Genomic DNA, 26,616 nt, shown 5'->3' with positions numbered 1-26,616 from the left:
CTCGACCTTTGACACAACCAATCAGCGATAAGGAGAGGCGGGAAGTGTTCGTAGCCTTATCCGGAAGTGGCGGGACACAGTGTCGGAAGCAGCCAATGGGCGGCAGGGTGGCTGGATTCCCTCCCCCCCCACCGTGGGAGCGGCGGCGCAAACTGTTCCGATTCCAGGATCAGGCTCTGCATCCATGGAGCAAGCCGACGTGCCGAGGTGAGCCGAGCTTGCAGCCTCTACTCGCGGTCGCCCTAAGGCCCACAGCGTTCCAGACCCCTGAGGGGAAAGTGACCGCGGCGCTGGGCGAGCCGGCCGCACGGAGGCCCCAGGCCAGGCTCCTCGGCGCTCCCCCAACCCGCCGCCCTGTGGGTGCGCTTTGAGGTCGGGGTCCGTGGGGGATTCGGCACGCTGCCCGGACGCCGCCATGCATCTGTGGACCTGAAGCCGGAGCTTGAAATCCCAGTAGACGGAATTAATTTCCTTTTTACCTGGTTGCTCTCTCTTCTTTTTCAAAATTGAGGGTTATTTTCGGGGACGCTTTAAGGCATATGCTAATTTGACGTGGACAGTTTTAAGAAACGCATTGCTTCTGTATCTCGAGTATGCGATTACCGGCAGCTACACCAAATTAGGGGTAGCGAATCTTCGGGTAGCACTGTTGCACTGTGTCAGATTCCTGAATCCAGATTCGCTCAAATATCAGGAATAGACCTGTAGCCTATGGTGTCTTGCCAAATCAACAAACTTTTTAGAGATACTTTATTCCTTTTTTTTTTTTTTTGCGGTACGCGGGCCTCTCACCGCTGTGGCCTCTCCCGTTGCGGAGCGCAGGCTCCAGACGCGCAGGCCCACCGGCCATGGCTCACGGGCCCAGCCGCTGCGCGGCATGTGGGAATCTTCCCGGACCGGGGCACGAACCCGTGTCCCCTGCATCGGCAGGCGGACTCAACCACTGCGCCACCAGGGAAGCCCCTTTATTCCATTTTAAGTGGCGTCATCTGCAGTTTTTCCATTTGAGACAAATTTGAGTGGAATTCTTTGCAAGGTCGAATAAGAGTAAAGATGTTTGTTCTTTTTTTTTTTTTTTTTAACAAGGGTTTACCGAGGGTCTATTATGTGTTATATGTTGTGGGAAATACCCAAAGATTTCCCTCCCAGGGATGCTCCTGTGTTCAGTTACACCCAAGTTATCAATAAAACCGATTACTACAAATTGCTAAATTAGTGAACATGTACACGAGAGGTAGTTTGCCAGGTAGAGGAGTAGGAGGCTACACACCTGTATGGGCAAGATGCAGTGTCTAAAAGAGCTTGTGATATTCAGGAAACAGTTGTTCGCTGTGACCAGAATGGAGGGGAATTGGCAATGGGAGGATTGGAGAGAGAGAGAAAATAAGGTAGATTGGGGTCCAATTGTGACTAGATTTGAAACTTAATATAGCAGACAGTGGGATGCTAGTAAGTTTTTTTCTTTTTTAAATAATTATTTTTTGGCTGCGTTGGGTCTTTGTTGCTGTGTGCGGGCTTCTCATTGCCGTGGCTTTTCTTGTTGCGGAGCAGGGGCTCCAGGCGTGGTGGCTTCAGTAGTTGCAGCACGTGGGCTCAGTAGTTGTGGCTCGTGGGCTCTAGAGCGCAGGCTCAGTAGTTGTGGCGCATGGGCTTAGTTGCTGCGCAGCATGTGGGATCTTCCCGGACCAGGGCTCGAACCCGTGTCTCCTGCATTGACAGGTGGATTCTTAACCACCACACCACAAGGGAAGTCTGCTAGTAAGTTCTTAAAGCAGAAAAATTATTTGACCAGATTTGTGATTTCTAAAGTAACTCTGGTGGTAGCATGGAAGATTGATTGAAGTAGAGAGAAAATGGAGACAAACCAGTTGGAAAATTCTGAAGGTAGGTACAGCCAGAACCGTGAGGGCCTTTGCTAAGGCAGGAGCTCGCAGCCTGGGTTTGGAGTGGGGATTTGTAGGCAACCATAGGAATAGTTAACCAACTGGTACCCGATTTCTGAGATGGTTTTGATTTTGACATGAACACTGGATTTCCCAGCAAAATTTTGGCTTTTCGAATTGTGTGGGAAACATTGCTTTCAATTTTCAAGAAAGAAGATCCTATTGTTGCAAAAGATTATTCACCCATAGCCTTAGGGGGATGTGTCTCCTCCATGTAGATCCCAGTTTAATTAGATTTTAAATGTCTGTTTCATTTGAAGTATCTATTCAGAAGACTTTTTGACAGATGTTTAAGGATTGTAGACCAACATTTATATTTGTGAATATAATAAATGGATATGTTAATATAATGAATGGATTAGACGCATTAACTGTTAACGGAGATGAATCATTTCCCACAGTTAAAACCAGGATGAAAATGCATAATTGCCTCCTTGCTGTCTTATAACCTGTTTCTTTAGTTCAGAACTTGCTAAGGCCATCAAACCTATCGATCGGAAGTCAGTCCATCAGATTTGTTCTGGGCAGGTGGTTCTTAGTCTAAGCACTGCTGTGAAGGAGTTGGTGGAAAATAGTGTGGATGCCAGTGCCACTAACATTGGTAAGTTTGGGAGAGTTTTAAACCACAAGAAATAATCAGTTTATGCTGTTTTATTCAAGACATGTTTGTTACTGTAATAAGGCAATCAGGTATTGATATACAGAGAAATTATTATTTTTTAAACATAAATTTAGCACATTATTATGTGCCTAGTATTTAGCTAGGTAGTAATAATAATAATAGCGGTTAACTTTTATTGTGTTCTTACTATGTGCCAGGCAGGCATTGTGCTAAGAGCTATACAGATGGGATACCTCATTTAATCTGTAGAATAACTTTATGAGATTGGAATTATTATTATTGTTATAATTATTATCTCCGTTTTACAAATGAGGAAATTAAGGCACAAGGAATTTACTTTTGTTTTGAGGTTATAAAGCTAGTAAAATATGATCCTAGGGAGTCTGATTCCAGAACTTGTTCTCTTTAATGACTGTGTTAACACTGTCCTCTTGAAGGAAAGAAAAAGGAAAGAAAATAAGAACAAAACTATTTTATCTGGGCTAGTAAATAGCCAAGAAGGCCTTTAAAAAATAAAATATACAAAATGACAGTAGTACATTTAAATAAATACAGTTAGGACTCAAAGTTGCATTTTGTAAGTTATAAATACTGTCACTCTAAAGCCTTTTTGCATGGATCAATTTGAGAAATCAATATTTTAAACTTTCTAGAGCTCAGGCTTAAAGACTATGGGGCGGAGCTCATTGAAGTTTCAGACAATGGATGCGGGGTAGAAGAAGAAAACTTTGAAGGCTTAAGTAAGTTGCATTTTGCTAATCCTATTTTAAAATATTTGGGCCAAATGTCTGAGAATTGGGGGTAACACTGTCTTAGGAAACACAAAACAGCTTTTTAAAACCAGTCACTTGGGTGGGTATTGTGTGTGTTCATCGCTGTATCACATGCGATCTCTTCGGCCTTACCCTCCACCTCTCTTTCAGCTCTGAAGCATCACACTTCTAAGATTCAGGAGTTTGCTGACCTCACTCAGGTTGAAACTTTTGGCTTTCGGGGGGAAGCTCTGAGCTCACTCTGTGCACTGAGGTGATGCAATAATTTTATCCACTAACTTGACCCCTTATAAAAATCTCTCTGAAAATTGAAAAGTATGCTTAGAATCATTATTGTTTATACTTTTCCATCTGAATGTCTCAACTACTAACTTCTGCATTCTGTTTTATCTTACTACCAACCTAAGTGGTAATACTTCTGAAATGTAAGCAATGAATGAACAAAATGAAGCAAATAGTATTGTAAAAAAGTTGTTATCCTTGTTAAGGCAGTAACTTCTCAATTTAAAAGCAAGGTATAAATAATACATTATAGATACCATATGCTATTGGTTTTAATTTATTTTGACGCTGAGGAAAAAATTTAGCTGAAGCACTTAATTAATTACACAACAGCTTCTAAGATTTTGTTAGAACAGTAGTAGCCAAACTGAGAAATAAATCTTTATTGGTGAATACGTAAGTTTTGAGATCTTTTATTTTGCAGTTTAACCAAAATAAGTATCAAAGCTTTTATCAAAACAAAACATTTACAGAACTCTCTCACTATCTATTGGGCCAAACCTTGGATTTTATGATGACTCCTTACCCATTTAAACTCTCTTGATGATCTCGGAGGGATCATCACCTTTTTAGGGGAGTTTAGAGAGAACAGAAGCGAGAAAATGAGCACATGATGACCAGCACCTGGGAGTCTCTAGCTGACTGTGCTCTGCTGGCTTTTTTGTACAGTGATGTAACTATTTCTACCTGCCACACATCTGCGAAGGTTGGGACTCGACTGGTGTTTGATCACAATGGAAAAATCCTCCAGAAAACCCCCTACCCACGACCCAGAGGGACGACAGTCAGCGTGCAGCAGTTATTTTATACGTTACCTGTGCGCCATAAGGAGTTTCAAAGGAATATTAAAAAGGTACGGTAGAGGGCTTCCCTGGTAGTGCGGTGGTTGAGAGTCTGCCTGCCAATGCAGGGCACAGGGGTTCGAGCCCTGGTCCGGGAAGATCCCACATGCTGTGGCACAACTAAGCCCATGCACCACAACTACTAGCCTGTGCTCTAGAGCCCGTGAGCCACAACTACTGAGCCCACGTGCCACAACTACTGAGCCCACGTGCCACAACTACTGAAGCCCACACACCTAGAACCCATGCTCTGCAACAAGAGAAGCCACTGCAATGAGAAGCCCATGCACCGCAACAAAGAGTAGCCCCTGCTCGCCGCAACTAGAGAAAGCGTGCGCGCAGCAACAAAGACCCAGTGCAGACAAAAAATAGATAAATTAATAAGTAAATTAATTAATTAAAAAAAGAACGGTACGGTAAATTCAGAATCCGAGAGCCTAGAGAGTGTGATGCCCAAATGTAGTCCAAGATCACTCAGGGTGGTTTGCACTCCCGTTCATTCTCTTCCCTTGATTTTTGGAGAAGTGCTTAGCTTCCTTCTTCCCCTCAAAGACCTACCTTTTGGGTGATTTACCCTTTTTTTTTTTTTAATATGTTTATTTATTTACTTTTTTGGCTGCGTTGGGTCTTTGTTGCTGCACATGGGCTTTCTTTAGTTGCAGCGAGCAGGGGCTACTCTTCATTGCAGTGCGTGGACTTCTCATTGCAGTAGTTTCTCTTGTTGCAGAGCACGGTCTCTAGGTGCGAGGGCTTCAGTTGTTGTGGCACACTGGCTCTAGAGCGCAGGCTCAGTAGTTGTGGCTCACGGGCTTAGTTGCTCCATGGCATGTGGGATCTTCCCGGACCAGGGCTCGAACCTGTGTCCCCTCCATTGGCAGGTGGATTGTTAACCACTGCACCACCAGGGAAGCCGCCCTTTTCTTTTCTTGAAAAGAATCATCAAATTGTGTTTATGAGGTCTTCTAATATTTGAAATGAGCCTTTTAAGACAAGCATTATTTTTTGATTCTATCTTTATTTTTAATAAGGTCATTTTTCTTGGCTCCCTGAGAAGTGAATCATTACAAGTTTTATGAATTGGAATGAAAATGAAAAAAAAAAATTATATAATTGTGTTTAAAAAGTAGTTATAAATTGTCTATATATGTGTATACATACATGTGTATATACATAATCACATATATATATACACATATAATCATACCTGTGTGTGTGTGTGTGTGTATGATTACAGTTTTGTAAAAACAAAGCAACTGGGCTTCCCTGGTGGCGCAGTGGTTGAGAATCTTCCTGCCGATTCAGGGGACACGGGTTCGTGCCCCGGTCTGGGAAGATCCCACATGCCGCGGAGCGGCTGGGCTCGTGAGCCATGGCTGCTGAGCCCGTGCGTCCGGAGCCTGTGCTCCACAACGGGAGAGGCCACAACAATGAGAGGCCCGCGTACTGCAAAAAAAAAAAAAAAAAAAAAAAAACAAAGCAACTGGCCAAAATATGCATAGAAAAAAGCCTGGGAGAGTAGACGCATGAATGCTACCAGTGGTTATTCTTGGATGTGCGATCACTTGTGCTTTTTGCCATCTTCCTTGTACCTTTCTGTTTTGTACCTATATTCTTTATAATCAAAAACGTTACTTAAACATATGCTGCTAAAAACTTTCTTTACCTTTAAAACAATTTGTGCTAGTTATAACTTTACTAATTTTGGAAAAATACAGGAAACTTTAAAAATGTTTTTTAATTCAAATATTAAAAAATTTTTGTACAGAGAAAATTATTATTATTTTGTATCTTATGGTAAAAAAAAATTGGTGTCTTAGAAAATATAGGCATAAAGAACTTGTGCTCGCCAGAGATGACCATTGTTAACAGTTTGGTGAATCTTTCCAGACTCCTTTTAGTTTCATGTATTTATAAATCTTGGAAAATTTTTCAAGATAAATATTTAAAAAAATGAAATCAAGTGACATAGAATATTAAACATTTAAGTCACATGGAATTGTGTGCGGTAGAAAGTTGGTATTGTCTCTGCCTATCTCCCAGAGTTTGGTTTATATCCCTTAGACTTTATTTTTTAATTTTTAAATTTTTAGTATTTATTATTTATTTATTTGGCTGCTCTGGGTCTTTGTTGCAGCATATGGGATCTTTAGTTGCAGTGTGCAGGGTCTTTAGTTGCAGCATGCAAACTCTTAGTTGCGGCATGCATGTGGGATCTAGTTCCCTGACCAGGGATCGAACCCGGGCCCCCTGCATTGGGAGTGCGGAGTCTTAACCACTGGACCACCAGGGAAGTCCCTATATCCCTTAGACTTTAAATGCATACATGTATATACAATCTTTATACTATGTTTCTATTTTTTTAAACAATTGGGATCATATTATATATACTGTTCTATGCCTTGACTTTTTAATATAGTATATTGTAGATACCTGTTTTTGGTCGATTGGTAACTACCTTATTTTTTATCATGGCACCATTATGTGGATATACTGTAATTAATTAGTCCCTGGTTGATGGTTGCTTAGGTTGTTTATAATTTTTCACAATTACAGATTGTTTCAATGAACATTTTCATAATATATCTTTTTAAAAAAATTTTTTAAATTTATTATTTTTATGCTTGGCTATGTTGGGTCTTCATTGCCGCGTGCAGGCTTTTCTCTAGTTGTGGTGAGCGGGGGCTGCTACTCTTCGTTGCAGTGTGCGGGCTTCCTACTGCGGTGGCTTCTCTCGTTGCAGAGCTCGGGCTCTAGGCACACGGGCTCTAGGCACGCGTGCTCAGTAGTTGTGGCTCACGGGCTCTAGAGCACAGGCTCAGTAGTTGTGGCACACGGGGTTAGTTGCTCTGTGGCATGTGGGATCTTCCTGGACCACATCTCAAACCCGTGTGCCCTGCATTGGCAGGCGGATTCTTAACGACTGTGCCACCAGGGAAGCCCTTTCATAATAGATCTTTGATTGGTTATGCGAGTCTTTCTACAAGGATAAATTTCCAGAGGAGGGATTTCAAGGTCAGAGGGAACATAGTTCTCGATTTTTAGAGCAGAAGGCCTGGACATTTTGGAAATGAGGAAAGTGTGGTCAAGAACCTTATCCTCTGATTTCCCTTTGATACCATTCAACTCGTGGATCATTCTGTCAGGAATAATTTGCCTTATTTGTGAGATGATATGAGAACCTTGAATTGACTGTATAACTTGAATCATGCGCTGCTTGTAAGATTGAAGTAACATTGAGTCCTTGCATTTGTGTTTTTTAAACAGGAGTTCTCCAAAATGGTCCAGGTCTTACACGCCTACTGTATCATTTCAGCGGGCGTCCGTGTAAGTTGCACCAATCAGGTTGGACAGGGTAAGAGGCAGCCTGTGGTGTGCACCAGTGGAGGCTCCAGCATGAAGGAAAATATCGGATCTGTATTTGGGCAGAAACAGGTAGTGGTGGCCTGTTCTTTTGTTCTTTTTCTTGATTCAGGTGCTCAAATCTCGCACCTGGAGCTCTCCGGCAGTCTTTTCACTGATCTCCTAGCCTCTAGACCGAAGCTCACTCTTATCCATCCACCACCACGCAATGAAAATAATCATTCTAAAACAAAAAACTGGGTGGCCAGTTGTTTAAAAACACTTTATTGCTCTAGTGATTATGGCAGGTTTCTACTGTCCTTTCCAATAGCATAAAGAAAAAATTCTAAGAATTGATTTTTTTTTAAACTACGTCCCTATCACAAAAATTAATGTTAGGAGCTGCAAGTTTTAAAATAATCCTTTTACTCTCTCCTTGAAAAAAAGCATTGTGGGCAATGTATTGTTTATGGAGAAGTAGGAGCACAAGTGTTTCATCTTGTTAATAAATCAAAATTATTTATTATAGAACTGCAAAATGCAACTATTGAGATTCTTTGTCCTCTTAATGTGGACAGCTTGGCTAGGAAGGAAAACACACAAAACCTTCGTTATATCTTCCTTTCTGAAGTCAGACCGGTTCTTGCTTTATTAGGAAATAACTGTAAACCGTGGTTTCTTTCAGTTGCAAAGCCTCATCCCTTTTGTACAGCTGCCCCCTAGTGACACTGTCCGTGAAGAATACGGGCTGAGCTCTTCCCAGGCTCTGCAGAACCTGTTTTGGTAAGTTAATTGGTGCCAGGAAAATTACGATCAAACAATTTTTTTGAGTTGTTTTTTTTTTTCTTTGGTTTTGTTTTTAAACATTGTGATTTTAAAGCTTATAGTTTCTTATGTCCATTATAAACTGTAGGCAGTATTATTGCTGAGAAAGAGGATTTATATGGAGGAGTCAGGTTCTTAATGTAAGCAGTATTCTGGGTAACTGGTGCATTTTAGGGGGTTTCTTATTAAATTAGCGTTTGTAGAAGAGGCTCTGTTTAGTGAACAATTAGAATAACTCTTAAATTATGTATAATGTTTCACTTTGTCAGGGCCTGGCATAGAGGGATAGAGGTGCTTTTCCTTTAACTCGTGCCTTACCCAGAATCCAATCCAGCATCATTACTTTTAGTGTAAGAAAAATAGACATTTTTCCATAAGCAGAATTGGGCCCATATTGCTTACCCTCCCTCCACTTGCCTTTGGCTTATCCCTGAAATTAAAGATGGGGATTCATTTTTTTGTGTGTGTGGTACGTGGGCCTCTCACTGTTGTGGCCTCTCCTGTTGCGGAGCACAGGCTCCGGATGCGCAGGCTCAGTGGCCATGGCCCATGGGCCCAGCCGCTCCATGGCACGTGGGATCTTCCCGGACCAGGGCACGAACCCGCGTCCCCTGCATCGGCAGGCGGACTCCCAACCACTGCGCCACCAGGAAAGCCTGGGGATTCATTTTTTATGCTAAGGTATCATTCTTATGGAAACTCAAATATCCCTGGGGTAAATCTCAGGTGAAGCCCTTAACCAACGCCATAGGAGATAGAAGTTTGCTAACTGAGAACAGATTTTATGTTTTATATTTATTTTTTTGGCCGCACCGTACGGATCTGAGTTTCCCAACTAGGGATTGAACCTGCGCCTCCTGCACTGGAAGTGCAGAGTCTTAGCCACTGGACCTCCAGGGAAATCCCAAGAGAACAGCTTTTGAAAAGGCGGGGAATGTGGGCAAAGAGCCTGGATGCAGGTCCGTGGGCTCCCTGGACAGCTTGGTGGGGACTGCACGAAGGTTCTAGAATGTGAGTGTGGGGTGAGACTGACTCCTTGTGTGGAGGCCAGGGATTTAATAGGGAAAGTGAGAGCTGAAACGAATCAGTTTTGAACCCACTGGGTTGCCCATGGAGGATTTGTCAATGATGGGAGCTTTGGAACATTCCAGAGGGTCTGTGTTCCTTAATGATTCACCAGAATGGAGCACAGATACACGTTACCTGAAATGTTAATACTTGTCAGCTCGTCACCCGGGGTTATGTTTTTATTTTTCACTTTGAGAATGTGCCGTTTGATGTGTGTCTGATCCTTTCTGCTCTGGAATCCTGCCCTAACGGCATTAACATTGAACAGTATCTCAGGTTTTATTTCTCACTGTGCTCACGGCGTGGGAAGAAGTTCAACGGACAGACAGTTTTTCTTTATCAATCGGCGGCCTTGTGACCCAGCAAAGGTATTTCAAAATATGGGGGGATTAGTTTTTTCTTTTAGCTTTTAGTTTTAATTTTATTTTTCATTAAATAACATTTTCTGACACAGGCAATTTACATGGAACTTGGGACTTTGACTCAGAAACATTACTTTATCTTTTTTTTCATTCTAATCAATTTTATTCTAAAAACATGTTTTTATGCAAATATATTGATATTATTTTAACAATGTTATATTGTCATTTTAAAATATTTTTAAAAATATCTTTAAAGTGTCTTGCTGTTAATTTCTTTTTAAAAAAATTTTTTATTTTATATTGGGGTATAGTTGATTTACAGTGTTGCGTTAATTTTAGGTGTACAGCAAAGTGATTCAGTTATACATACACGTGTCTATTCTTTTTCAAATTCTTTTCCAATTTTGGTTATTACAGAATATTGAGTACAGTTCCCTGTGCTCTACAGTAGATCCTTTGTTGGTTATCTATAAATCATCTTATTTTAGGCATTTAAAAACACCTACCATACAGTGGTTTCAATTATATATATGTGCATACATATGGACACATATTAATAACCAATATATTTATTATCGTAAAAATTATCACTATTAGAAGAAAGTAAACATTTGAAAACATTCACCATTATCTAGACTATTTGGTATAGACTGACACACATGCGTATGCTTTTGTATTTTCTCTTTGTTCTGTCCATTTTCCAGGAAAATAAGGGCCCAGATTACTTCTGCCTCAAACTTAAACTGATCGTCTTGATTATAGCACTTTTAGCGGTCAGTTGTGACTTTGCATCTTCAGCAACATTATACCTAGCAGTGAAAGTGCCAAGTCTTAATCACTGGACCACCAGGGGATTCCCCAAAATTACTTCTATCAGCCAGATATGGTTCAGCTTCTATTATTTTTCTTTTCTTTTTTTTTTTTTTTAATATTTTTTAGCGTATAGAGCGTAGAAGTTTTTCTCTTTTTCTTCTTTTTTTGGCTGCGCCATGCAGCATGCGGGATCTTAGTTCCCCACCCAGGGATCCAACCCGTGCCCCCTGCATTGGGAGCACAGAGTCTTAACCACTGGACCACCAGGGAAGTCCCTCAGCTTCTAAATTTTTAACCTATATTGTAATTGGTGTGATTTTATGGCTTATCCCTAATGCCATTTAATAATCTCCTTATAAAGTCATATAAATACATTTCTGTGTACATTTGAATGTTTTATGAGCATTTAAACCACACCTCATTTTATTGACATTTCTTTAAGAGCATCTTGAGTATGGAAAAAGATTCAGTTTTATGAATCTATGATTAAAGATACACCTTTGAAAAAAAAAGATACCCCTTTGAGAGGAAAGAGGAGACTTTTTTTGGGTGATGGATATCTTCATTATCTTTATTGTGGAGATGGGTTCGTGGGTGTTTATATATGTCAGAATTTATTAAATTGTATACTTTAAGTGCAGTTTGTTTTAGGCCAATTATACTTCAAGAAAGCTGTTCAAAATGTATCCTTTTAACGGTTGGTTAGAGTAGCATGTTATTAGAAACTGGGGGAAGGAAACATTTATTCTTTTCTAATCTTTGTTTTTTGTATAGGTTTCCAGACTTGTGAATGAGATCTATCACATGTATAACCGGCATCAGTATCCATTTGTTGTTCTTAACATTTCTGTTGATTTGGGTAAGTTCCACTGACATTTCAGTAAAATTGGTGACTTACTCCTTTTTTTTTTTTTCAGGCTGCACATGGGCTTTCTCTCGTTGCAGCGAGCGAAGGCTGCTCTTCGTTGCGGTGCGTGGGCTTCTCATTGTGGTGGCTTCTCTTGTTGCGGAGCACGGGCTCTAGGCGCACGGGCTCGTAGTTGTGGCTCATGGGCTCTAGAGCGCAGGCTCAGTAGTTGTGGCTCACGGGCTTAGTTGCTCCATGGCATGTGGGATCTTCCCGGACCAGGGATCGAACCGTGTCCCCTGCATTGGCAGGTGGATTATTAACCACTGCACCACCAGGGAAGTCCCTGGTGACTTACTCCTAAGAGAATAAAATGATATTATAAAGCTCTGATATGACCAGAAAGAGAATTTTATAGCAGCAATTAATGGTGATATATATTTTTATAGACTTAAAAAAATTTTTTTAATTAAAAAAAATCTTTTTAGACTTTTATTTTTTATACAGAATATATATCTCCTGCTTTCTACTTGAAACTACATTAATTGTATTGTTCGGAAAAATGTGACTTTTTCACATCAGCCGAGGGAGAAAGTAGACTAAATGTTCTCCCTGATTTTGAAAATAACTCATTTCATGTAGATACTTCTCTTCTGATTGCTAATATTATGGTTTATTATTATCCAATATTTTTTTTAGGTGCTTAGAAATATATATGTGCACACCTTAAAAAAATATATATTTAATGATATATCCATATTTTTTGGAGTGAGAAAATAATTTTGGGTAATTTTGTGCTCTTTATCCTTAGGTGTGAACATTTTCTCTTCCATGTCATTAAAGTTGATTCAGAAACATGATTTTAATAGCTGTATTGTATTTCAATGTGTGGATATATCTTGCTTGTAAACTTTTATGTTTGTGCCTATTTTAGTTGTTTTCAGTTTTTAAAAATTTAAATACTGTTCTTATAGATAAATCATTACCTATGTTTTTGATTATTTCTTTAAGATAAATTTCTAGAAGTAGAATCATTGGGTCAGTAAATGGGATCCTGTTATACCGATTTACACACCTACCAACAATGTACTAGGTGTTATAATTTTTAACCAGATTCAATAGATGATAAAAATGACATTTTAGTTTGCAATTTTATCGTACCTTTTCATGGGTTTATTTGCTTTTTTTCTTTTGCAATTTACCTACTCAAATGCTTGCATATTTCATCTCTTTAAAAAATTATTCATCTTTTCCTTGTTTATTTGAAAGGACTAGTTTTATAGTATGAATATGAATCTGGACATGGCTTTTGGCAAGTGCAAGTGAATAAAATAGTCGATGGGGAAATCTCTCTTGTTAAACGTGAACTTAAACACAATTGGCATCTTTTCTATTTTGCTTTAGAATGTGTCGACATCAACGTTACTCCAGATAAAAGGCAAATTTTACTACAGGAGGAGAAGCTTTTGTTGGCAGTTTTAAAGACGTCTTTGATAGGAATGTTCGATAATGATGTTAACAAGCTCAACGTCAGTCAGCAGCCGCTGTTTGACGTCGAAGGTAAGAGAAACACACGTGTATAAACAGCTTCTAAAACTTGTAGCTGTTGTGATACTTTCCTTATTCTTTCGGAGGCAAAGTTTTTTTTGGCATGAAACAAAATCTGTCAGATTTTGATGGGTACCTACCACCTCCATCTCTGCACAGTGCACAAATAGACATGGAGATGGGGGGCAGGTTGGCCTAGAGGAGTATCTGCCCCAAGAAGTGGATCTGGCTGTCAGAGGGGATAATGGCCAACTCAGAGAGGACGTGTCACCCTAGAAAGTACGTAGCTGCAGATTTAAGGTAATCTGGATCACCCAGGGCTGCATTCTTACCAAGACTCGCCCATTCTCCTTTCAATAAACACGCCCCCATTGGAATTCCCTGGCAGTCCATTGGTTAGGACTCAGCACTTAAACTGCCAGGGCCTGGGTTCAATCCCTGGGTGGGGAACTGAGATTCTGCAAGGCAGGCGGCGTGGCCAAAACCAAAAACCAAACAAACAAAAACACTCTCCGATCTTGGCAAGCCTTTTGTTAATTTCCAGAGTTCTGAAAAAGTTGATTCTGACCATTTTTACCCGTTTTCTCCTATCTTTTATGGAGTAGGGAATTTGGGGGGGGCCCTTACTCTGCTGTTTTCCCTCACGTCCCCCCTGTGCATTCATCACTGAGTGGCATGTTGAGATGAGACTTGGCCCAAAGCTGGTTTGACCTCTGTAAAAATATGCACAATCATTGTTTTACTTCCTGATCCTGAGTGAGCAGCCTTTCGTTTAAATAGTTGGTTTTATTCTTTTGCCTCCAAGCTAAGTGCATCCGGGGCACCTTGCAGGGAGGCGTCCACAGCTGAGCCCAGTAGCCTTCCGTAGCGAGGCAGGAGCTGGCTACCCCTTCTGACAGCCAGATCCGCTCCTTGGGGTGGATACCCTTCTCTAGGCCAGCCTACCCCCGAGCTCCACGTATGTTTGTGCAGAGACGGAGGTGGCGGGTCCCAATCACTGTGTACTCCGGCGGGGGGAAAAGACCAGAGAGCAGCTCAGGAAGGTGAAAATACGTTTGGTGGAAAGCTCAGGTGACAATGGGAGGAAGTCGTTCCGGGATGAGGCTTCATAACGCGAGGGTACCAGGAGCCATAAGCCAGGGGTTAAGAGGAGGCGCGGGACCCAGAGTGGCTCTGTCCTCCCTTTTCCTAACACCCCTGGGGTTGGGGGGCGGAGAGGCTGACTTGGAAGACAGTGAGGTGCGCTCTCATCAAGTGCCACAGTCGGCAGTTGTGACAGTCGGAGAGTATGGTGGGGACACAAGCTCCTCAGGGTGGGGCGGGGCTGCTGGGTGGTGGGAGAGGCGCACAGGACCACTGCCACGAGTGCGGCCGAGCTACTGACCTCACATCTCTGCCGCCCACTCTGCATGGGATAGTATGGCTGCGTGCGTGTGCGCATGCGCGCGCACGAGCCCGGGGGGGGGGGGGATGGGGCGGAGGATGGTAGGGAGCATCGCGTCTGTGTGGAATGGGCCGGAGGTAGCAGCTCTGAGCGCACGCGTGCACGCAAGCGCACACACGCGTGCGCACGTGCGTGGCCAGAGAGGCCACCCCATACAGAGAAACTGCTCAACTTATCTCTGCATCTTGAGGCACAGTCAAATCGACGCCCTCTTCTTAGCCCTTTCGTCGAAGTACAGCATCCACACAGAAGCAAATGTGTCGTGAGCGCATCAGCCCTGAGATCAGGAAGTAGCACCCGCAGAACCACCCTTGTACCCCTTTTCAGACACTAACCCCCGGTGGGAACCGTTTTCCTGACGTCTAACACCATGGATTCATTTTATCTGTTTTTAATTTGAAGGCATCCAGTATTTACATTTTTCCATCGTTGGTTTCTCTCTCAATATTTTGTATGTGAGATTCATCCAAGTCCTGTGTGACAGTTCATTTATTCATTCTCGTTGCTGTGCAGTATTCTGTTGTATTTAAATACCACGACTTACTTGTGGACAACTGGGTGGTTTCCAGGATTGGGTTGCCATGAATATAGCTGTCACGAATATCCCCATCCATGGTTTAGGCCAGCACAGGTAGACATTTCTGGTAGGATAGCAGTGCGGGGTCACAGGTGTGCATGTTCAGATTAGATGTTCCCAGAGAGTTTTACAAAGCAGTTGTACCAATTTCAACACCACCAGCAGTATTTAAGCATCCCATTTGGTCCTCAGCCTTGTAAACATTGTTAAAAAAATTTTTAACTGTTCTGATGAGTATATAGTGGCATCACATTGTGGTTTTAATTCATGTCTCCTTTATGGTTCATGTAGAACTGTGTTCACACATTGGATCAGCCTTTCGGAGCTCCTCTTTTGTGAAGTGCCCGTTCACGTACAAGTATCCCCTTATTCTATTTCCGCGCAGCCCCTGACGCCCTTCTCTGTTCACATCTGCTTAGGTCACTCAATAAAAAGGCATTCGGCAGAGGTGGAGAAGCCCATGCCAGAGAAGCAGGATGATCCCGCCCCATTAAGGACTCGCGGGGAAGAGAAAAGGGCAGTGACCATTTCCAGACTGAGAGAGGCCTTTTCCCTTCGTCACACAGTGGAGAACAAGTCTCGGGGTCCGAAGGCCACCGACCCAAGACGGATTTCTCCACGACAGAAAAGCAGCACCCCACTTCCTAGCGCTTCAAGGCCCCTCTGCTCCTGGAAGCACATCTCTGAACCTCGGGAGGAAGGGGTGACTTCCACTCAGGGGCCCTGTGACCCGATGGGCAGAGTGGACACGGAGGAGGGCTGGGGGCACAGCAGCACATCTGCCGGCTCTGAGGAGGGGTCCAGCACCCCAAAAACGAGCAGCCAGCCCAGCAGTGAGCATGTGGCAAGCTCCCCCAAAGATGGGTTTTCGCAAGAAAATGTGGAGTCTTTGGAGAAGTTACCTGAAACGGACGATCGTCTTTTGGGCACGAATTGCCACTTAGACCACGAAGAAAGCGGCTCCCGAGCTAGAGTTTCGCTGCAGCCAACTCAGCTCTCATCCCCAAACGCAAAGCGTTTTAGAAAAGAAGGGGTTCCTTTAAATCCCGATGTCCCTCCAGAGTCCATGAAAACTCAGAACGCTTCAGCGCTGGAGGTGGATGTAGCTGTTGAAATTAACAAGAAAATAGTGCCCCTTGACTTTTCTATGAGCTCTTTAGCCAAACGAATAAAGCAGTTATGTCAGCAAGAACAGCAACAAGAAGGTGGACAAAATTATAGGAAGTTTCGGGCAAAGATTTGCCCTGGAGAAAATCAAGCAGCAGAAGATGAACTAAGAAAAGAGATAAGGTAACAACTTTTTCCACTCGCTAACTTCTTTTCCTTGCCTCTCACATCCATCACATTAATTTTCTTTAAAGAACTCTTTGACCAGGCAGTTCTGCAGCCTGAAATCTTACAGGAATGTTTTTCCTTAGGTTTTCTCTGCACATCTTTTCCATCGGGTCCAAATCAATCAAGGTCTTCTTCACCCCAATTTTATTCCTTTTCCTGGAGGTTTTCAGCGCATGGTGACTTCTCCCTGCATTGAATTCAGGGCAGCTTTGGGGAACATTGCTATTTCCCATCTTTCCATTTTAACATGTATGAGGAAAACTTATCACATTATCAAAGCTATGGTTTCAAGAAGATTGCATCAGATAGGGTTAAGTAAAAAAGTCAATTTAAAGAAAAATCTTCACAATACAGATAATAGCAAACACTGGTCACCAGCACTTTCTTGACAGTAGTCGTGTCCAACATTGTGACTCTTAAAAATGATGAATTCTTTTGAAATAGTTTTTATTTTTTAAATTTTGTCTTTGTTTTGTGTCACCAGTTACTGAAATGTGCTGTGCACAGTGCAACTCAGCAAGTACGTTGCATTTTTATAGCACTTTTAGCCTGGACCACACAGGCTTTGCCTGATTTCAGTTATAAATTCTTCACCGAGTATTGTATAATTTCTTTGTTATTCATAGTGCCTAGCTTACACGGAGAAGGGTTTTCAGGAACCTTTATTTCTTTTAAAAGGTGTGTAATTAATGGAAATGAACCTCTCTGGTTGTGAACTCAGAGGGAGCCAGTGAAGAGAGCCAGGTTCCTTAAATATTTTTAAATAGAGATTTTAATTAAGTTTGCAAACATGTATTGCTCACCTGTTACCATGGTTTTTGAACGTTGGTATGCCTAAGAATCACTTGGAGAGCTTGTTAAACAAGCAGGACCTATGTATGGCCAGATTCCAGTGTTTCTGCCTTAGTACATCTGGCGGGTCTTGGGTGTGGAGCCCAGGAATCAGCATTTTTGACAAGTACCCCAGAAGGTCACATTGAGAAGCTGATCCACAAGGGTCTGGCATTGGCTTCTGGCTTTCAGGGCACGGCTGTTGGATTGGCTGTACCTCTGAGCTATTGGTCTGATGAGGTTTATGTTTTCCTGAGAAGCACAGGAAAAAGTATTGAGCTAAAGTTTAGGCAGCAGTGAAGATACTGAGGTTGTGTTTACCAGCTCCTGTTTCTGCATTTTGAATTATAACTAAATATACCAAGCTGTAAAACTTTGTTTCTTTAAGCCAGATGCTAGGTTCTAGTTTATGGTGGGAGATACACCTGCCGAAGACACAGAAGACCCGGGTCTTCAGGCCGGCACAGGTTCTTCCCATGGGCAATCTGCCTGGGGAACCGGAGCAGACCCAGGCGGTTCCTGGAAGAGCAATCAGAGGCAGGGAGTTGGTATTTGTGCCAATTACCAGTTTATTGCCTCTCAATTCCAAATCCACTCTTTGCCCTGCTTTGCAGTCCTGGAGGCTGAACCATGTAAGCATTTCTCCTGGTGCACTGTTAGACTTGATCAGCAGGGGGCGCTGGAGGGACACTGCAAGACAGCAGGAGCCGCGGCTTCTCTTTTGCTCCTGTGATGCCCTTGTCTTTTCCTCCTACAAGGCAGCCACTGGCAGCAGGCAGGAGGCCCAGCAGTGCTCACTCTGCTACTCCAACCAACTTATTTTCATTCATAAATGAACGAAATGCAGCCACGCCTGTTCCAACCAAGTCTGAAGCTCAGCCTGGGGTGGGCAGGGGGTGGGGGGTGCTCCCCATTAGAAGGATCGATATCCACTATTGACAAAAAGGTACACGTATACAGGTAGCCCTCCGTATCTGCCGGTTCTGCAACTGCAGATCGAAAATTTTAAAAAATTCCAGAAAGTTCTAAAAAGCAAAACTTGAATTTGCTACGTGCTAGCAACTATTTTACATAGCATTGACATTGTAGTAGGTATTATGAGTAATCTAGAGATGATTTAAAGTATATGGGAAGGATGTGCATAGGTTATATGCAAGTACTGTGCCATTTTATGTAAGAGACGTGAGCATCTGGGCATTTTTGTTTCCTGGGGGTCCTGGAACCAATCACCTGCATATACCCAGGGACAACTGTACATATTGGTGGGAGTGTAAACTTTTATAGATGTCCTATCAAAGTAAAGTGTACATATATAATAACACATCTAGGGATTTATCATACAGATACATCCACAGTAGAGAAGATCTATGTAGAGGGATGTTGCACCTTTGTTTGTGTTTCTTAAAATGGATACAACTGAAGTGTCCTTTAGTAGAGAATTTGTCAGACAAATTGGTACATCCACATAATGAATTCCTACATGGACATTAAAAAGAATGAAGTAGGTCTCTATGGGTCTGAAAAAATATCTGAGATGCATTGTTAAGTGATGAGAGTGAAACGGTGTGAAGAATTGATTCCATTTTTTGTTTTGTTTTGTTTTGTTTTGTTTTGTTTTTTGCAGTACGCGGGCCTCTCACTGTTGCGGCCTCTCCCGTTGCGGAGCACAGGCTCCGGACACGCAGGCTCAGCGGCCATGGCTCACGGGCCCAGCCGCTCCGCAGCATGTGGGATCTTCCCAGACCGGGGCACAAACCCGTGTCCCCTGCATCGGCAGGCGGACTCTCAACCACTGCACCACCAGGGAAGCCCGATTTTTTTTTTTTTTTTTAAAACAATGTATAGTCAAAGGTCTGGAAGGATATGGACCAAATCATTAATAGTAGTAACTAATGTCACCTGGAGAGTTGGAGGAATGAATAATGTTATCCTTAGAAAGTGGGATTTTTAGGGACTTTGTCTATTTTATGTTTTTGTACTTTTTTATTAGTGTTTTATAAGCAGAGAAGGAATCTTTTAAAATGTCTTCTAAAATGGGAATTCCCTGGCAGTCCAGCGGTTAGGACTCCGTGCTTTCATTGCTAAGGGTGCGGGTTCAATCCCTGGTTAGGGAACTAAGACCCCACAAGCCGTGCAGCGCAGACAATAAAAGAAATTAAAATGTCTTCTAATTAACATTTTCTACATGCAGCAAAACGATGTTTGCAGAAATGGAAATCATTGGTCAGTTTAACTTGGGATTTATCATCACCAAACTGAACGCAGATATTTTCATAGTGGACCAGCATGCCACGGATGAGAAATACAACTTCGAGATGCTTCAGCAGCACACTGTTCTCCAGGGTCAAAGGCTTATAGCGTAAGTTCATTTCAGTGTTCAGAATTTTCAGTGTTGTTTCATCCCCAAATTTAAGATCTCTTAGCTATAAGTGTGCCTATCTTTATCTCTGTCTAAACCTATCTATACCTATCTATCTATCTATCTGTATTCTTTGGCTGTACGTATCCTTACAGCAGATTTTTACACTTTTTGCGTAATAATAGTCATACCTGCCATTTATGGAGTGCTTATTTGGTGCCAGGCGCTGTTGAAGCAATTTATATTTAATCCTCACAAACGTTTGAAGTAGTTACTGTATATTACCACCAACATCTCACAGGTGATAAAACTGAGAGACGTTTAATAACTTGCCCAAGGTCACACAGCTAATGGATTCTTTAAGTATCAAAAGATACTTAAAGTTCTTTTAAGCTGTTCAAAAATGCTGATCACTGGTTGGCCAGAAAATCCTTTTGATGAAAAGCAATTTATAGTACAGAGTATATCTACTTAGAGTACATGGAATTCACGTGTTCAGAAGGTCAGCAGTGCCTGTGTGTCTGTCCTCAGCTGTGGTAGAGCGATACCAGTGATTAGTCACTGCAGAATTTGGTATTTATCTCTCTTTTGCCAAATTGAATGTTTTACACTTGACCATTTTACAGGGTGGTGTGATGGTGTAGCATATAAACCAGAAGTCTTTCCTTAAGCGAAGTCGTAAGGAGAGGTCTTGGATTTTCATTTCGGAAATTAAACTACGTAATTAACTCAGATCCCAACGGCAGCAGATCCCAGCATGAAGAAGTTACCACTAAAACAGCCACTCAGCTGGAAAACATACCTAGTTTATTTGCTGAGTACTCTGTGTCCTACAGAATGGATTAATTATATTTATTTTCAGTAGGAGTAAGTAGTAATAGTAAAGACATTGAATGAGCCACTGTATAATACTGAGCTATTCCTGCCCCTGTTACAGAGGTCGTTTATTTTTTAGCCATTTGGTGTAAGTACGGTCTCATTTGTGGCATTTCAAGTTGACCTGGATAATCACAGGCCACTGTGGGTCCCATGTGGATCACACTTCAGGATGAAAGGATAAAGACCACGACTGCATCCTTTCCTACTGGCCCTGCATAGTTTGGCCCTGATGACCTCTTCAGCTGTTCCTAAGCCCTCTTCTCCTGTTCTCTATACTCTGGCCATCCTTCCTTTTCCCTTGACAGGCCTGATGAATTCCTACAGAGCCATTAAGCAGAATGAAGCAGATCTTTGTGTGTGGCTCTGGGAACATCCATGGTCCATCCTAGGGCCTTTTTACAGACTGTTGTCTCTGCCTAGAATACTTGCCCCTGCACCCACCCCTCACCCCCATCACCTGATAACTGCCACTCAGCCCCAGATCTCAGCTCAAAGGTCACTTCCTCAGAGAAGCCTTCCCTGACGCCCTCTCTCTCCAGGCCAAGTCTCACATGCTCTGTGCTCCTATGGCCCTGGGTGTCTCTTCTTCCTGATTCTCAGTGTAGTTTGTAATTACAATTTGTTTGTTTGACTGTTTGATCAGTGTCTTTTTTTCCCCACTAGACTGTTCGTTTTGTGAGAGCAGAGAACGGGTCTGTGTTTGCTCACCTTTATATCTCCTGCTTTAGCGGTGTCTGTCTTACTAAGCACTCAGTAAATCCAAGAGGAGAGATGGTTGGATAAAGAATGCAGGCAGGGGGGACTTCCCTGGCAGTCTCGTGGTCAAGACTTCGCCTTCTAGTGCAGGGAGTATGGGCTCGATCCCTGGAGCTAAGATCCCACATGCCTTGGGGCCAAAAAACCAAAACATAAAACGAAAGCAATATTGTAACAAATTCAATAAAGACTTTAAAAATGGTCCACATCAAAAAAAAAATCTTTAAAAAAAAAGAATGCAAGCAGAAGGAGCAGGATAGCAAAACAGATGCTGTTTCTTCTGTTTTCAAATGTCTGTAGTGACCGAACCCAACTTTTCAAATTGTCTTTATTGTGAGGAGGAAAAGTAGCATTTTTAGGTCATATCGTTATCTTGGAGAAGAGAATTAAAAAAAAGACAGTCATTGGGGTGGCATGGCAGATTGAGGAAAGGCAGGCTACTTTTGGAGTTACTCTAACTTCTAAAAAGAACTTAAAAAAAAATTAAAAGGAAATGCTCGGAGTTTTGTGACAGGAGAGGCTCATAGCTGGAAGCATGTTATTCGTGTTGCTTTTTGAAATGAATTCAAAGAATCACAGAATTGTTGTTTTAGTTTCATTTCTGCTTTAGAGCCAAATGTTTGACTTCAAGGTCTAGTTTGGGTCTCTCTTTTTCAGACCTCAGACTCTCAACTTAACAGCTGTCAATGAAGCAGTTCTAATAGAAAATCTGGAAATATTCAGAAAGAATGGCTTTGACTTTGTTATCGATGAAGGCGGTAAGTTATTACTTAGGATTGTAGAACTATGTCCTTTTAGAGCCTTTTAGTTCTATGTCCTTTAGAACTATGTCCTTTTTTTTTTTGATAAATTTATTTATCTTATTTATTTATTTTTGGCTGTGTTGGGTCTTCGTTGCTGCACGCGGGCTTTCTCCAGTTGCGGCGCGTGGGCTTCTCATTGCGGTGGCTTCTCTTGTTGCAGAGCACGGGCTCCAGGTGTGTGGGCTTCAGTAGTTGTGACTCTCGGGCTCTAGAGCGCAGGCCCAGTAGTTGTGGCGCACAGGCTTTGCTGCTCCACGGCATGTGGGATCTTCCCGGACCAGGGCTCGAACCCGTGTCCCCTGAATTGGCAGGCGGATTCTTAACCACTGCACCACCAGGGAAGCCCGAGAACGATCTTTGAGGTCATACACTTCAGCGTCTTTTATAAGAAATGAACATGCTTCCCCCCAAAAGCGTTTTGCTTCTGCCCTCTCTTTCAGATGTTCCTTACAAATAGCACCCAAATGAATCAGATTTTTCAAATGATGGCTTTTTCTCCAAATTTTCTTCTTTTAGCGCCGGTCACTGAAAGAGCTAAATTGATTTCCTTGCCAACTAGTAAAAGCTGGACCTTTGGACCCCAGGACATAGATGAACTGATCTTCATGCTGAGCGACAGCCCCGGTGTCATGTGCCGGCCTTCCCGGGTCAGGCAGATGTTTGCCTCCAGGGCCTGTCGGAAGTCTGTAAGTAAAGAAAGCTTATTTGCAGGAGCCTGGCGGGTCTGCTCCAGCTCATGGGCCTTGGAAGTTCTCAGTTCAGCCCCTGACTTGTCAGCCTTATTAAATGTGGGTGATGGTCGCTCTGGGCTGTGTGCGTAGAGTCCCATTGTCCTCAGCCATTGTAACACGTAAGCCCTGCACGTCTGCCTTAGGTCAGACCTCCGACCCATAATTAGTGCTGTTTCTCAGCGTCCCTGAAGCAGTGTCCTCAGAGCTTTCGTCACTCCCACGCAGTTAGCTGGGGATCCACGTTGTTCGTCTGTGGACCTTATGGGCATTAATGACACTGGTGGGTAAAGATTAGGGGCCGCCAGCCCTCAAGGGCCCTGCACGAGATTATCCAGAACCCTGCAGTCGGCTCGCTTTTCGCAGGAGCCCCAAGGGCGGGCACTGCGTATTGTCTGGCTCCCGCTGCTCAGACTGGTTCTAGAAAACGCTAGCAGTGGTAGGTGATGAGCCTGATGTCAAAGCAGAGCACGTGTGTTTGCATCACCTGGCCCACCCCTTCATTCACTCAGCAGAGAACCCCTGGCCCACCCCTTCATTCACTCAGCAGAGACCCCTTGAGCCCCCGCTGGGTGGCCGGCCCTGGTCCGGGTGCTGGGGGCACAGGTCGGCAGATGAGGTCCTTGCCCTCGTGGAGCTTATAGTTTAGTGGGGGAAAGGGACATAACATTAATAACGGCAGCCTCAGATACAAGTTCGGTAGAGAAAACAGTATGGGGGTGGGGAGTGAGCACCGGGAAGCGAGGCGGGTGGTCGCGGTGAGGCTGTGTGAGGAGGTGACCTCTCAGCTGACGCTTGGAAGGTGAGCTGGAGCCCCTTGGGAAAGAACTTTCCAGAAAAAAGAATTAGCAAGTGCAAAGGTTCGGGGTGTTTGGCGAAGCCAGAGGCTGACCCCGTGTGACGGATGGGGGACCAGGATGGGGGTGGGGCCCCATCCGGGGACCCACTTAGGGTCCTTGGGATCCTGGTCCGAACCTGGGTGCCTGCGCTGCACGTGTCAGGAGGTGCTGGAGGGTGACCATGGGAAAGAGACCACAGAGAGGGTGTCACAACGGAGATGAGGGAGGTGGGGCAAGGGCTGTGGCATTTTCACCTTTGGGGGTGGTGGGGTTCAGCATTCTCTGTTAGACGCGTTGTATTGAGATCCTATTAGACGTGAGAGGAGGTGTCTGAGAACAGTCACGTCAGTGAATCCAGAGCCAGGGGAAGTGTCAGTGCTGGGGAGAAAGGTTTAGGTTTTCTAAGTTACGGCCATGGCGTCGGATGAAATTCCTCCAGGCAAGAGTTTGATGAGAGAATAGGGCCCCGGACCTGACTTCAGCCACAGATGGTTCTTTGATAAAGGCCTAACCTTGATCTCCCCATCCTGGAGTCGGGGGTAGGAGTCAGAGCTGGGCCTGGCCTGTGCTGATGGCCAGGTGTTCACAATGCCGTGTCCTCGTGTGATGCAGAGATCTTTGGGGCCACGGGCCGCTCCTCAGTCCCCACGCTGGCGGGTCCCTGGCGCCGCAACGCTGTCTCCGCACAGCACATGGGCTGAGGGGGGCGGGCTGTCCTCTGCTGCACCCGTGGGCCCCGTGTCCTACGCTCGGCTCTAGCCACGCCTGCCACACCATCTCCTTCCCGCCTCAAGTCCTCGCTCGCTGTCCCTCTGCCTGGATGCCCCGCTCCGCACGCCTTCTTCGCCCACCTGGCCCCCTCCCATCCTCTGGCCTCCCTGAGCACCCAACTGAAGTAGCCTCTCCCGGGTGCTCAGGCACAGCCCGAGGGCTACAGAGGACAGACAAGGCGAGCTGTTTCATTGCAGGGAGGCAGGGACATTTGAGCAGCAGCCTGCGGGAGAGGGAACATGAGAGATGTAGATATCTGAGGGAAGCGTATCCTGGGTAGAGGGCACAGCCAGTGACAAGGTCCTGAGGCAGGTACTCGCTTTATGGGCTTGTACTAGAGGCAAGGGGGTGCCGGTGTGGCTGCAGTGGGGGCGGAAGGGCTGCTTGCTCGCAGGTGTGGGCAGTAAGGCCAGTGAGGGCCAAGTCAGGTGATGCACTTGGGCTATTATCCAGGTGGGGGGCGGGGCTTCGAAGAGGAGCCACGTGATCTGACGCGCCTTTAAAAGGACTCACTGGCCGCGAGTGGAGGACGAGTTGAAGGGAGAAGGAGGAGAGTGGGGAGGCCCGTTAGGAGGCCGCTGCAGTCGCCATGGTGGGAGGTCGGGGCGGCTGGGATGTGGATGCTGGTGGAGCTGGTGAGACTGGTTGGTCCTGGATGGGAGTGGTCGGCGTCTCTCCTGAGGATGTGCTGCCATGACAGAGCCACGGAGGGGCTGGATGTCACAAAGAGGCCGAGGGCTGAGATACTAGAGGGTAGGGTTCTTCGGGGGAGGACTTTTCAGGGAATTGTTGCTTTTGTTGTAATCTTGTCCAGCCTCTTTGTAGAGAACAGGGCTTGTGAAGAGTTGCTTTTCTAACCAAAAACCAGTAAAACTTTAATGTAAGCCATCATGTCTCACATGCAGGTGATGATTGGAACTGCTCTTAACACAAGTGAGATGAAGAAACTCATCACCCACATGGGGGAGATGGACCATCCCTGGAACTGTCCCCACGGAAGGCCCACCATGAGACACATTGCCAATCTGGACATCATTTCTCAAAACTGACAGCATTTCTCTTTCTTTTTTTTTTTTTTTGCGGTACGCGGGCCTCTCACTGTTGTGGCCTCTCCCGTTGTGGAGCACAGGCTCCGGACGCGCAGGCTCAGCGGCCATGGCTCACGGGCCCAGCCGCTCCGCGGCATGTGGGATCTTCCCGGACCGTGGCATGAACCTGCGTCCCCTGTATCGGCAGGCGGACTCTCAACCACTGCGCCACCAGGGAAGCCCTAACATTTCTCATTTTAAAGAGCTATTGATCTTATTGCAGATTTTTCTGTTTTTCAAGGCAGGGTTTTAAGTAACCATTTTGGGGTTTGTTTCTCAATGAACCTGCTGCTTAAAAATGCATCAGGTCCGTTTAGAAGTGATCTTGAGAACTTTTTCAATCCATATGGAGCATTGCTTGCAACATTTTTTGCTTCACATTTGAACGTGTGTGTGTGTGTGTGTGTCTGTCTGTCTGTCTGTGTCTGTGTGTGTCTGTGTGTGTGTGGTGTAGCAGCAAGAGCATGTTTTACAAAAAGAGAGCGCTTTGGAAGTCACCTAGACTTCTGCTCTGGCCTGACGTATTTTTGCCTGCCACTTTTCAGCTCTTAATGATGATTAAGCCCATAATGGTTTAACTTCATAAATTGAAAATTATGGTCCTTTTGAGTTAGTCATTTTCAACCCTAATGCATATTAAATTTAGAAAATAATCCAAAGATACCCAAGGGATATTCTCTGTCCAGCTGGAAGAAGTCGACCAGGTGGGGTGAGGTCTCTTTTGGTTTTTTTGTTGTTTTTGGCTGTGCCGCGCTGCTTGCGGGATCTCAGTTCCCTGATCAGGGATTGAACCCAGACCACGGCAGCAAAAGCCCGGAATCCTAACCAGTAGGCCACCAGGGCACTCCTGGGGGTCTCTATTTTTAAATGTTCTCCGCTGCAGCCAGGGTGGCAAAGAGCGTTGTAGGCAAGGGGAAATAAAAGGCTTTGATTTTTCTGTAA

General features: G+C 44.1%; 1 protein-coding gene across 6 annotated transcripts; it reads left to right on the top strand.

Moving 5' to 3' along the window:
- The first annotated feature begins 91 nt into the window (after positions 1-91).
- PMS2 (PMS1 homolog 2, mismatch repair system component) lies at positions 92-26,616 on the top strand. Of its 6 annotated transcripts, none has more exons than XM_060122411.1 (15): positions 92-207; positions 2,405-2,544; positions 3,219-3,305; positions 3,489-3,591; positions 4,290-4,473; positions 7,727-7,894; positions 8,487-8,584; positions 9,963-10,062; positions 11,644-11,728; positions 13,121-13,276; positions 15,705-16,575; positions 19,643-19,810; positions 22,103-22,203; positions 22,765-22,934; positions 25,492-26,616. In XM_060122411.1, the coding sequence occupies exons 1-15, from the start codon at positions 185-187 to the stop codon at positions 25,633-25,635; spliced, it is 2,598 nt and encodes an 865-aa protein (XP_059978394.1). In that variant the 5' UTR covers positions 92-184; the 3' UTR covers positions 25,636-26,616. The 6 variants fall into 6 exon arrangements, with proteins under 6 accessions (XP_059978394.1, XP_059978399.1, XP_059978395.1 ...); XM_060122416.1 differs by having other exon boundaries at positions 96-207; positions 2,410-2,544; XM_060122412.1 differs by lacking the exons at positions 92-207; positions 9,963-10,062; positions 11,644-11,728 and adding exons at positions 1,732-1,884; positions 11,787-11,839 and having other exon boundaries at positions 2,410-2,544.

Source organism: Lagenorhynchus albirostris, chromosome 15 (genome assembly GCF_949774975.1).
Source record: "Lagenorhynchus albirostris chromosome 15, mLagAlb1.1, whole genome shotgun sequence".
Lineage (NCBI taxonomy): Eukaryota > Metazoa > Chordata > Mammalia > Artiodactyla > Delphinidae > Lagenorhynchus > Lagenorhynchus albirostris.
This window is presented reverse-complemented; position numbering and strand designations above follow the sequence as displayed.

What these genes read in the sequence shown, in the direction of transcription:
- PMS2 (XM_060122416.1), top strand. Translation starts at nt 96, where the DNA reads ATGGGCGGCAGGGTGGCTGGATTCCCTCCCCCCCCACCGTGGGAGCGG. An exon ending in GCCGCTGTTTGACGTCGAAG is followed by an intron (nt 13,277 to 15,704) that starts GTAAGAGAAACA and finishes ACATCTGCTTAG; the next exon opens with GTCACTCAATAAAAAGGCAT. An exon ending in CTTTGTTATCGATGAAGGCG is followed by an intron (nt 22,204 to 22,764) that starts GTAAGTTATTAC and finishes TTCTTCTTTTAG; the next exon opens with CGCCGGTCACTGAAAGAGCT.